Source organism: Abramis brama, assembly GCF_963993115.1.
Source record: "Abramis brama genome assembly, chromosome: 25".
Lineage (NCBI taxonomy): Eukaryota > Metazoa > Chordata > Actinopteri > Cypriniformes > Leuciscidae > Abramis > Abramis brama.
This window is the reverse complement of record NC_139987.1, coordinates 26,565,834-26,579,484: the sequence shown is the minus strand read 5'-3', so window position 1 is coordinate 26,579,484 and position 13,651 is coordinate 26,565,834. Positions and strand designations below refer to the sequence as shown.

General features: G+C 37.8%; 1 protein-coding gene across 8 annotated transcripts in view; it reads left to right on the top strand.

Annotated features, from left to right (window-relative positions):
• LOC311076057 (3',5'-cyclic-AMP phosphodiesterase 4D-like) overlaps nucleotides 1-13,651 on the top strand; it is a 212,204-nt gene that overhangs the window by 169,835 nt on the left and 28,718 nt on the right. For 4 of the 8 annotated variants that reach the window (XM_084103910.1, XM_084103911.1, XM_084103908.1 and 1 more), the window contains exons 2-6: nucleotides 2,100-2,291; nucleotides 3,783-3,845; nucleotides 9,334-9,370; nucleotides 10,350-10,426; nucleotides 10,579-10,628. In XM_084103910.1, the coding sequence (XP_083960036.1) occupies nucleotides 2,100-2,291; nucleotides 3,783-3,845; nucleotides 9,334-9,370; nucleotides 10,350-10,426; nucleotides 10,579-10,628 (419 nt within the window). The remainder of the gene's footprint in view (nucleotides 1-2,099; nucleotides 2,292-3,782; nucleotides 3,846-9,333; nucleotides 9,371-10,349; nucleotides 10,427-10,578; nucleotides 10,629-13,651) is intronic. The other 4 variants (XM_084103913.1, XM_084103914.1, XM_084103909.1 and 1 more) reach the window with 1 other exon arrangement.

Genomic DNA, 13,651 nt, shown 5'->3' with positions numbered 1-13,651 from the left:
ATATTGCTCATATATTTCCAATTATATAATACAACTTCTTCAGGTCAATCATGTGGGAAAAAATCTGTTTGAAAGAGGAAATGGTTCAGGGGATTGCATATGATGGACTTGAATAGGATTTTGAAATCCTATTAAAACTGCATTTCTGAAATACCTTTTTTAGAATTTGAAAGATAATATTGTTTGATAAGTGAGATCTCTGATTGTATTCCTAGAAAACCAGTAGTGCTTGAAGAGTCATTGAAAGTCCTGGAATTTCATTTGACAGTATCTGTATGAGCACTGTAAACATCTTCATCTTCATTTACGCTCAGATCTGTGGGGTTAATTTGCTGCGCTCAGTAGTGCAAGAGTTTCACTCACATTTGCGACTAAAAATAAATGTGTGCAAACTAAATTTTTAAAATGCATTTCATTTTTATGAAATTTAAGGTAAAAAAAAATATTTTAAATGGCATAACAAACATCTTAATGATTATTTTAAGAGGTCTTAAATGTGGAGATGGAAAAACAGGAATGTGACGTGTGATTATTAAACTTCAAAAGCCTATGATTTAATTATTAAAATTTATTAAATTAAAGTGTTGCACGTTTCAAACGATTGGTTATGATTTCCTGTTGATGAATTATGACTATGCTTCCTGTATGATGTTCATTTTGTAATATGGCCCTGTCCCAAATGGCGCACTTCATGCGGACTTTCGGTCTCGTGGACTTGAATTGCGCGTGCTCGCTGAGTCTACGAGTCCGTAGGCCGTCCCATTCAGCATTTTACCGCTCTGAAGTGTGCTCAGCAGCGCCCCCTTTGTACCCTTGAAGCGGTCTTCCGCGAAGCCCGCATAGAAGCAGGCTCCACGCACTTTAACTACCCAGGAATCCTTGCGAAAGGCCAATCAGACAACAGATGGGAGGAGATTTCACTCACGGATAATTGTTGACATGGCTGAGAAGAAAATATTACGGTTTTTATGACCTAAATGTACATTTTACCAATTGTTACCTACAGTTTATACAAACATTATGGTCATCGACCAGTGGTTGATGTCTCAAACATAATAATAGCGCGTTTAATAATACGATCGCATTATGATTCATTAAATAAATAGAACCGAATGTCAGGGCTTTACTGAGTCATAAACATAGTATGAATATTGTAACCTGTAAATTGAAAAAATTATGTTCAAATTATGTTTTAAAATTGTAATCTTACTTCAAATGGAACATTATGTAGCCTATTATTATGTACAACTGTATACATCATTTAAATAAGCATGATTTATCTATTGTTTAATGCCCAGTTGATATGCACAATATCAAAATATAGAACTGTAAAATTAGGATGTGTAGTTGACATGCAGATAAGACGTCGGAGCGCAAAAATGTGATTTTTCCTGTCCAACAACAACCAGGCCGTTATTTCCGGCGTGCCGATCGAGTCTGTCCCAAAAATACCTCTCAATGCGCCCTCGTGGACTCGCGCCAAGGGCCCTATAGGTCTGCACTACATGACGTCACCAAAGTGTGGACTCTGAGGAAGTCCACAAGTCCGGAGTGTGCCATTTGGGACAGGGCCTATGTTGTTGCTGGTTGTAAGAGTGCATAAGCAGCCGCAATAGGAAAGCATTGACATTTCAAAATAAGAGTCCCAGTGTGTTTTAGTCCTGCATTATTCATAGATTTGTTTTTCCTGGATGTTCTTGGTATTTTGGTTACACACTGTAACTAGGATTTAATTCAACGTAAACACTTGTATTTTCTGCCACAGCAAGGAAAGACTAAGAACATTATTTAACACATAATATTTAATATAGTTTTTATTAGTACCGGAACAATAATCTGTTTACTACAGTGCACCCCTAAACGTACAGTAGTGGCCAAAAGTGACGTCCGGCCTAGGAAAATTGACATCTTCACCCTTTATTGAAATATTATTAAAAATAGTTTTTGTAAGCATATTGCATAGTAGTGCTTGGAGTATAACGCAATGAAACATGACAAACTGTGGCAATTATTATTTAATTTTTTTACCAAATGTAATATGTTAAGTCTAACTCTTGTTTATTGGTTGCGTAACATGCTCTCTCTCTCTCTCTCTCCAGCTTTGACGTGGACAATGGCACGTCGTCAGGACGGAGTCCTCTGGATCCCATGATGAGTCCGGGTTCAGGTCTGATCATTCAGGCTAACTTCGTGCACAGCCAGCGGAGGGAATCGTTCCTCTACCGCTCCGACAGCGACTATGACCTGTCGCCGAAGTCCATGTCCCGAAACTCCTCCATCGCCAGTGACATGTGAGCACTCCAAAACATTTCAAATGTGCCATTCTCCCATTATCCTTTGCTTTGTTTGAGGTCAGTTGAGTTTTCTTTTCTTTGGACACGCTTTTGTTTCACAAAAGCACACTTAGAAATGAGATGCTTGTGTCGTGGTTCATCATCATTTCATTTGTCCATGCAGCTATAAAAACACCCAGTTCTTACAGTTTTCCTGTCCGGTAACAAAACAAAAAAAGTTAAAGAATAGTGATCTCATTTGATTTCCTTTTATTTTTTTTAAACAATCATATCTACAGGTCGAAAAAGGACCAATTAGCCGAACCCAAATTATGCTAATTCGAATCAGGCCCACATAAACATTTAGCTGTCTCATCCATAAATGACATTGTGTGTGTGTGTGTGTGCGTGTGTGTGTGTGCGTGTACGTGTACATGTGTGTGTGTGTGTGTTTGCCCTCAGGTCACATGACCCTCTCGTGTTTACCTCAGCCTTTCTTTTTCTGTCTACATCGTTTCTCTGAAACACACAATGAGGAGAACAAAAGTCTTTATGAACACTATCATTCAATGTTTGGGGTCAGTAATTTAAAGAAATTAAGACATTTCTATAATGTTACAAAAGACTTTGATCACAAATAAATGCTGTTCTTCACATTCATCAAAAGATCCTGATAAAATGTATCACGATTTCCACAAAAATATCAATGAAAAATAATAATTTCAACATTGATAATAATCATAAATGTTTCTTGAGCATCAAATCATCATATTAGAATGATCTCTGAAGGATCATGTGACACTGAAGACTGGAGTAATGATGCTGAAAATTCAGCTTTGATTACAGGAATAAATTACGTATCATAATATATTCACATAGAAAACAGCTATTTTAGAATTATAATAATATTTTACCATTTTTACTGTATTTTGATCAAATAAATACAGCCTTGTTGAGCAAAAGAGACTTCTTTCATAAACATTAAAATATCTTACCGACCCCAGACTTTTAAATGCTAGTGTAAATATTGCATCAAATATTAATCTCACCCTCATGTTGTTCCAAACGTGACTTTCTTTCATCTGTGGAACAAAATTAGAATTTTTTTTAAGGATGTGCATGTCGCTCTTCAGTTCAGCAAAAGTAAATGGTTGCTGGCGGACGAACCAGGATTTATGTCTCTGGAAATTGACGAATTTGAGATCTACTGCAAATTTCTATAAAGCCATTAGTGTGTTTGCTTCTTTCGAGAGCACGGTATCCACAGTACCCATTAATCATCAAGTTTGGAATGATATGAAGGTGAGTTTTTGGAAGAAATATTCCTTTAATATGACATTAATAAAGCCAAAGCAAGTAGCTAAAGTCACTGAAGAACCTGAGAGAGACTGTCTGACCTCTTTAGAGACACGCTCGTTCAGCTACTTCTCAAACCACAAAGGCAGAAGAAGCAACGTGTGTGTGTGTGTGTGTGTGTGTTTGTCTGACAAACTGTGTCCTTATCGATAGGAATAACCACCTGCCGAGACCGGGCCTGGTCTCTCGGAGATCTGAGCCGGTTATTAGTGGAAAGTAAGTTGTGGTTCTGGCTCGCAGCTCCTGGCCTTGCTCTTCCTCAAGGAATGCTCTTGCTTGTCTAATTTGCATCACCTTGCTTCACCTGTAGACGCGAGCATCACGGTCTCACACGCATCGAGACCCCTCACCTACACCCTCACCATTTAATGCACAGAATGACAACCAAATCAACCCGCCACGCAAACCTCAAGGGATGCGACAACAGGGACGCGTCTTCAATTCTCAGGTTGATTTGATTGGTTGAAGATTCTGCGCATTAAACCCTGTGTGTGTCGTAAGCGCGTAGGGAAACGTTATGAAAGATATCGCATGGAAAAGACTGAGTTCGGATGACATGCTGCTTGTGGCTTGGATGTGTGTGTGAGTGTGTGTGTTTGTCAGTCTCCATCTCTGCCATGATCCTGCATTGCATGTGACACTGATAATAGCAGTTTAGAGGTGCACATGTGACTATTATTATTATTATTTCCTCCAGCCGCCGTGAATGCATACGCTCTATTGTGTGGCCTAATTTAATGTTCCTCACTAGATTGATCTAATAAGCAATACAGTGCTAGACATTTTGTTGCATTGAAACCCAGTGAGCCTGCTAATGCCTAGCCTTAGACAGCATAACTGTTCTGGTTTAGAACGCTTTACATTGTTTCATATTTTACTTCACAATTGTTTTCTGTAGCATTTTGCCAATGCAATTAATTCCATGCATGTGCATACATATACATTTTTTGATTATTATTTTGTATTAATATGTAAAATAATTCAAGTATAATACAAAAGTATGTATTTAATACATATTATTTTATAATTATTATAAACATTTGGTTACGCTTTATTTTGAGGTGTCATTGTTACAGTGTAATTATATATTTAAGTACTGAGTAATATTAAGCAACTACATGTACTTACTATAGGGTTAGGGTTTGGTTGAGGGTTAGTTGCATGTAATTATGCATAATTAACTGTTATTACTATGGTAAGTACATGTAACATATGTAACAAGGACACTGTAAAATAAAGTGTTACCAAACATTTTTATTAATCCTTTTTAGTATTAATAATTAACATTTCTCTCGCTTTTTTAATGGATCTCTGCAATGCATGAACTCTAAATTCATATTGCATGTATTTTTGCATGCCACTTCTCTTTTGAGACCTGAAGCATGCCTTAAATTGCTGCCTTTATAGACAGCTCACTAGAAACAGAGCATACGAATGCAACAGAATAGAGGTGTAATTATGAACTATTGTAGAAATGACTTCAGTTGCATGGCAAAACTAGCACATAAACAACAGCCCAGATCACATAGCGAAAGCAAATGGAACGGTTATGGAAGATATCAGTGCACTTCCTCTCTCTGGCCTGATTTTTGCAAGCTCAGAGTGTTTCTCTATGTAACCCTGCACTAGCTCATGCATTATGGAGAGTCCCGAGGGACGGCGGATGCACGTTTTTGTTTCGTTTTGCCAGAGAATCCATTCTTAAACCGGAATGGCAGGAAATATCATGTCGTTTCCGGAGATTACCTTCTACCGTCTCACTGCTCTGGAAGTTTTAGACGTTCATCGGCCTTTGGATTAACAGTATTGCACTTAGTGCATTTGTAATTAATACTGTTGGAAAGTCTGAATCATTTGTTTGTGAATCCGTTTGATCAGATTTCAATGAAAATGTTCCACTTTATTTTTGATAGTGAAACACATTTGGTTTTGTTCAGAATGATTCATTTTCAATTTAAGGCCTGAGGCAGACTCGTCTACATGTTTTCTAGGTATGCAAGCTTGATTTCGCATGTCATTTCACTTCAGAATATGAGAAAACAACTCATAACACAACTCAAGTACATCTTGCATTCTCTGTGTTGCCACAAGGGGCGCTACAGTGAGCATTATCATGAGCTTTATTATATCTATGGTCAGTTTTCTCTTTCCTACTGTCATGATTGAGCAAACGTTTGAAACTGATCTTACTAAGTTAGCTGTTAAAACCAGTTAAACTGCAGTTAAAATGCATTATAATATTTGCAGATTGTTTGTTTACTTTCTAAATGTGTAACAATAAATACGTATTATACTGTATTATAACTTTGGTTATAATTATCCATATACAATGCATTATAAAGTGCATTACAAGGCACAATTAATGCATTAAAAATATTTTTATAACACATTCAAGTAAGGCTTCAAGTACATTCTGCAAGACTGCTGCGGCCTGCTGACCAATCAGAGCAGGCCGCAGTTTTCGGAAGGCGGCAGTGTTTGTCAGACAGATAGATAGATAGATAGATAGATAGATAGATAGACGATAGATAGATAGATAGATAGATGATAGATAGATAGATAGATAGATAGATAGATAGATAGATAGACGATAGATAGACAGACAGACAGACTGATAGATAGATAGACAGACAGACAGACAGACAGATAGATAGATAGATAGATAGATAGATAGATAGATAGATAGATAGATAGATAGATAGACGATAGATAGACAGACAGACAGACTGATAGATAGACAGACAGACAGACAGACAGACAGACAGATAGATAGATAGATAGATAGATAGATAGATAGATAGATAGATAGACGATAGATAGATAGATAGATAGATGATAGATAGATAGATAGATAGATAGATAGATAGACGATAGATAGACAGACAGACAGACTGATAGATAGATAGACAGACAGACAGACAGACAGACTGATAGATAGATAGATAGATAGATAGATAGATAGATAGATAGATAGATAGACAGACAGATAGACAGACAGACAGATTGATAGATAGATAGATAGATAGATAGATAGATAGATAGATAGATAGATAGATAGATAGATAGATAGTAGTGTTGTCACGGTACCAAAATGTCAGTATTCGGTACCAATACCAGTGAAAATCCACGGTTCTCGGTACCAATTTCGGTACCAAAGGGCTAGAAATCAATACGTTATTTGCTGATACTTCCTCGTCATCATAGAGCGCAGTTCGCACCGTTTCAAAAATAGTCAATCTCCGAATGCGAATGAACTTAGTCTGAATTAGTATTGTTTTTATACAGTATGAGGATCCTTTTTCAAATACAAGGTCAATATTGATTTTCACTAACGACAAAACAACAAATTATCCATGAACTTATATGCACTAAACACTAAACATTGGACGTCGGATAGACGTGCAGATCATGTCTATATTGGGTCCGTCGGTCCATGACCAATTTTGGACATCTATTCGACGTCCAAACTAGGTCCACTATTTGGACGTCCAACCATGACCCAACTTGGACGTCATATTGAGCGCGCTTGCCACGCACAATGCGCGTGTGTGTCTCAGCGCTTTAATAAAGATGACGCGCAACAGCACGCGCTCAGTGCATGCGCATCAAGGAACCGGGTTTGAACGGGTCCTCGGTACCACCGGTACTTAAGAAAACTTGGTACCGTGACGTTTACGTTTTTTTAGTACCGACTTGGTACCGAAGTACCGGGTCTTTTGACAACACTAATAGATAGATAGATAGATCTAGACAGACAGACATTGGCCAAGCATTAGACTGATTTAGCCTAATATTGAAACAGGACTTTAAGACGAGCTGGTTTCATCTGTGTTTCCCACTGAACTTCTGGCTTTGATAAGCTGCCCGCTGTCTGTCATTTAGTGTTTCTGAAAGCTTTGGCAGTCTCAGCACACTGAGCACAGAGCTCATAAATGGCCCATTTTATCAAGAGTTAGTTTTCCACTCTCCATAATGGAGTCGGCATCAGTCACAGACGTCAGGTGTGGTTTATCTGCGGTTCACACACCTGACCTGGACACTTTCTCCTTCCTGTGGCAGCAGGTTGTTGCACTTGCTGAAGCCGTGGCCTTGTGCTATGTTTAGCGCTCTGTTTGCGACACACACAGCACAGCGCGTGATACGCTACACACACGCCTGCCGCTGACCTTTTCTTCCCCAACGGCGTGTGGAAATGAAGCCGCCATGCATGCATGCACACACATGGAGGAACACACACACGGCATCATGCTAAACCGCAGGAGTGTCAGCGACACACACATGCTGAAGCGGACACGAGTCGCGCGTGAAATCGGACGCTTCTTCAGCCTTCCGGATGACAGGCAGAGAGGGTATGTTGTGTGTGTTCGTGTTGCTGTGGAGGTCTCGTTCTGTGCTCAGAAACCCTCACACACTCACACACTCGCGCCGTAACCCCCACCGCTGCGACTAACAGCCACTAGCTGCTCACTAACTGCATTTACAGCGCGCAAATGAGCCAGCAGAACACTTACAGGTCAGCTTATCCGATTAAAGGGCCGTCCATCCACACTGACAGTGATTTACTACTTACTGTGCTTCCTATACGGTCATGAAAAACTTCGAATTATCTAGGAATCAGGCCTCGAAAGTCATGGAAGTTTATACAATCCTATAATAAAGTCCTTTAAGTCCTTTTTTTTTTTTTTTTTTTTATGCTCTGCATTTAAAAAGTTAATCGGTTAGAAATGTGTCTTTAGAGTGCAGTCCCTTTTCCTTCACATCTGTAAATTCATTGAAAACTTGTAGGAATTGATTGGTCATATACAGATGCATACTGAAGTCTAACGTGTTCACCACTTGTAATATAATCACTGTCAGCGTGAACATCCGTATTTATGATTTAGAAAGTTCATTTACAGCTTGAAGAGACTGAGACTCAAGCATGTGCACGTCTCGCTGTCACGAGTATGACAGTTTAACACTTTTACAGAGCTAATGAGGACCAGATTGCTGAATAAAATCAGAGGTTTTTGCATCATATTATCCATTTCACACCACAATTCCCCATCAGATCAGGACAGTGAGGGTAATGCGCGACAGTGAGGGCTAGACAGGCTAAACTGAACATCTGAATCTCCTAATACTTGATGTTTAATCGTTTATTATGCATCTCATCCAGTTTAATTTCTATCATGTTTTGTCTTGCATCTTTTTGACTCTATATTCTTTGTGCACAGTCATCATCACTAATGTTGCATCATCAAAGGTCCATGCAATTTACATATAATTCCTCAGAAATGACACTTTTCAAGTGATTTTGGTGTGAAAACCTCTTGTACACAGTTAGACACGAGCAGCATGTGTGATGTTAACTGAATGTGTTGAGTCTCACAGTGAGATGTGAAGGAGTTGTAGGTCATCCACACACTGGTAGTGAACATTCACTAGCATTGAAAGCATTAATGCAAGCGTGTCCCTGCCTTGTTGTCTATTGTCACACAGACAAACCATATCTCATTCCTCCTGAAGGACTAAACGCAAGAACATCATGCATTCCTTTGGAAAAATCTGCACTTTTATTGAGGATATGGTTCGTTTGTCATGACAAATGCATGCAACATTATAAACATGCGTATGACGCGTTAAGAGAGTCATGGTTTTCTTTGGCTTTGTATTTGAGGTGTGTGTGTGTCCTGATGTCCTGACTTTGTCCGTTCTCTTGCAGTCATGGAGATGACCTCATCGTTACGCCGTTTGCACAGGTCAGTGACCCAGGAAGCAGTTCATGGTGAACTCTGGGATACATCTCATCCAGCGAGTAGACTATCAGGCCCTTCTGCAGTGTTAAAGTCAACATGAAGCTGTTTTGCAACCCGTTTTACTTCCGTAATTTGACAAATCGCAGGATATTCAACGTGAAACACTGTAGGACGGGACCTTTATCCATCAGAATCTGATTGGATTATAAAAAGTGGTGACGAAGAGTGAAAATGAAAATCATTTCAGATATTTCTTTTTAATAAATGATTATGAAAATGTATTTTTGGAATAACATGCACAAGTGAATGCTTCACAAAATGACAGGGAATGCGTATCATGTTGACTTTACACACTATTTAACATTAAAAACTAGGGATGCACCAATATAAACATTTTGGCTGATACCGATAACCGATAATTCTTTATATTTGAAAGCCGATAACCGATATATTGGTCGATAAATTAGAAATTTTTATAGAATTTGAGAGTCTTACCATTAAAAGCCATGTCACAAGCACACAATTATGATGTTCTGATTATAATTTTATGTAGCCGATATGACAGACATGTTGCACTGAACTGTATTTTCCTGTTTTGAAGTGATTCCAATCATATTTCAAGCAATTCAGAACCATCATGTTGAACAGTGTCTCAGCTGAAGTGTCTCAGCTGAAGGAAATAATACATTATTTATCGGCTTTAAGATATCAGCCAAATTTTCTTATCCGGCTGATAACGATAACATTAAAAATGAACATATATCAGCCGATACCGATATAGTGGCCGATATATCGTGCGTCCCTATTAAAAACACTTTTTGACAGTATTTCAGCCTCATATGTGGGTAAAGCTTCAGAATTTAAAGGAAGCTCTACTTCCTTTAAATTCCTTTCCTTTCCTGACTGTGTTATTCTGTACAAGGTGAACTGTGATGGATAAAACAAAACCTAAATGACGTCTTGTTTTGCTCTGCTCTTGAAGGTGCTGGCTAGTTTGAGGACGGTACGGAATAACTTTGCAGCGTTAACCAACCTTCAGCAAGATCGAGCGTCCAACAAGTGAGTGCAGTTACACAGCTTTACAAGTGTCATGGAGCGTTGTTGACGTGCAGCAAGAGCAGAGGAGAACAATTCACCTGGTACTTTGACTGCAATAATCAAATGTTTAGTCATATATAATGCTTTCTGCTTTTTTCCTCAATTTTTCACAGGCGATCCCCCATGTGTAATCAGCCTCCTCTCACAAAGGCCTCCTTCACAGGTGAGATTTCCCATTGGTTTTCATATTATTCCAGGAATTTAAAGGGTCATGAAACCCCGTTTCAGTTTTCACCACAGTTCTGAAAAATGCTTCAAAAGTGGCCGTGAGAGACCGAAAACTGATCACAATATACACACATTATACATGGTTCATCGTAAATTACACTAATACATACAGTACATATCCTGTGAGAGCAATCAGTTAATGCACAAATAAATGCACAGCTGTTCGCATTTGTACTTTAAACATATATCAACACGCTTTTGTATCTTTAATAACTTTTGAGGCTCATTTTGCTGCAGTTTGATCGGTTGAAGGGCCGTAAAGTCCGGTTACACTCACAGTGTGGATGAATGGCGTTTGTGTTGAAGACTCAGGATCTATTGAAGAGAAACACTCGTTTTTGACCCATTACCGCATCTCTCACTCACTGTATGCGATCATCTCACTGTTTGAAGCGCCTGTCATAGGAAATCAGCGCGTGCTGTCGTGAATAATTACGCGAGGTATCTTCTCATTGGATAACGACAAGCAGTCTCATTAATAACTATGAGTCATCGATGTACTATAGTACAAGAAAACGTCACATGTTGTAACGCTGACAATTAGCAATTAGCTTAAAATTAACTCGTTTTCTTTAATAAATTAAAACAAATGAATGGTAACATTGATGTTCAACACCCTAGCTTAGGGTTTCATGACCCTTTAAGTAAAAATGAACTTTGATTTTAAACCTTTAAACCAATTCACTGTGTTCTCCTGTTCTCTCTTGTGATTTATCAATATTGAGCATTTCATATTGAAATATCTGACTGGTGTTTGAGCAGAGTTTGAGATCTCTGGGGTGTTTTTATAAGTCTTGTTTGCTTTGATTCTGTCCTGTTGGTTGTGTTGGATTCAGCGCTCTTGATCAAACCTGTCATAGCAGCCGTGAACCTCTAGGGAGCGACAAACCTCCTTCCATTCATGCAGTGAGCAATGCATATTTCTACATTATTGTAGAAAACATGGACATCTAGAGAAAAGCTTTCCTAGATTGCTGTTATGGAGGATCAACTCTCTATTAAATACCAATAGTTTTCAAATTAGATGCTTATCAAGCACATACTGGTCAAAAGTTTGTAATAATTAAGATTTTTAAAATGTTTTTATAAAGAAGTGACTTATGCTCAACCAGGCTGATAAAATACAGTAAAAACGGTAATATTGTGAAATATTATTACAACTGGATTGGATATATTTTAATACTCATTCTAATATGCTGTTTTGCTTCTTAAGAAACATTTATTATTATCAGTGTTGAGAACAGTTGTGCTGCTTTATATTTTTGCTGAAACCGTGATACACTATCGTTCAAAAGTTTGGGGTAAGAAAAAGTGAAAAAGTGCAAAAGTGTAAGAAATTAATATATTTATTCAGCAAGGATGCGCTAAATTGATCAAAAGTGACTGTAAAGATAATTCTGTTATTTTGAACTCTATTGAGCAAAAAAGCCTGAAAATATGTATTATGGTTTCCTCAAGAATATCAAGAAATATCAAAATTGATGGTAATAATAAGAACCATTATTACCATTACTTTCAAATTGTAATAATATTTCACAGTTTTTACTGTATTTTTTTAATCAAATAAACGCAGCCTTGGTGAGCGGAAGAGACTTACAAAAACATAAAAACCTTAATTATTACAAGCATTTGACTAGTAGTGTAGGTCTGATCTTTGTGAAGAAGTAAACATAACCTGCTCTGACATTGGTGAATCTTTCACCCCGGTCAAAGCTGATATTAATAGACATGGCGCAGCTGGCAGCCCTTCAAACTGACACGATACTCGCATAAACACGCCATCTCGCTTTCACGCTCGGCCAGAGACGTGCTTTCAGTGCCAGAACACGCGTGCCGGAGCAAGACGAGTCCGTCAATCAAGATGCTCCCCATCACTCGTCTACAGAGCCTGATATGGAGACGCTCGTAAACATACACAACTCACATCTGCGCTTGAGAAAGCCCCAAAATCAAAGACGTACTTTCATCAGTGGCACCTGATTGGCTGCTTCTACACTCTACAAAAACACTGGGCAACCCAAGGACTGGGTTAATATAGGACAGAACACATGTTGGGTTCATTTTACCCAGCAAATTGGGTTGTTTATTTAACCCAGAATAATGGTTTGATTCATTTTTACTATAATACTAGCTTCTTTTTTTTCTTTTTTACTTCATACATGAATTAATGTTTACAGATGAACTTAAATCCTCTAAACTTAAAAAAATAAAAATAAAATAAAAATACTCCACACAACCACTGGTTTGCATGATAATTCCTTTATTTTCATATTTTACAGTATTTTATATTTCATATTTTATGAATACATATTGCATACATTTAAGCTCATTTAACAAATATTAGAAGTAAAAATTAAAACATTTACAAGTAATATCAAGTGTAATCGACGAGTCTCTGTAGATGTGTTTCCGCCGTAACGCTCGTGTCGTGTTCAGCGGGGGAACTGCGTTTCACTCGTAACCCAACATATCAGTGTTTCCCCTAGGTTTACAGGTTTGGGGGGGGGGGGGGGGGGGGGGGGGGGGGTTGGTTGGTTGGTTGAGGAAAATTGACACAGACACTATCTATCTATCTATCTATCAATCACATTAATTGGTTGTCTGGGAGGGTAATGCTTTGTAAAAGTTAACATAAAACACAAATTTTTAAAAAAAAATGTTGACATAAGATATCTCTTTAAAAAAATAAAATAAACATATTTAAATCTTTTTAAAATTGACTTTTGCAAATAACGTTTGTTAAATTTATAGAAGTATTTGTTAATATTAATGGACCAGAGCTTAAATAGTTTTATTTTTTAACTAACAACTAAAAAAAGATTTATAAATACTAACAAATATATTGCTCATTCATTGTTCGTTAATGTTAGTTAATACATTTATATGACAAACAAATTTTAAATGGGAGAAGTTTTTATTTCTATGATGCATTGGAGAGAATAATCCTGTCAGGCGCAG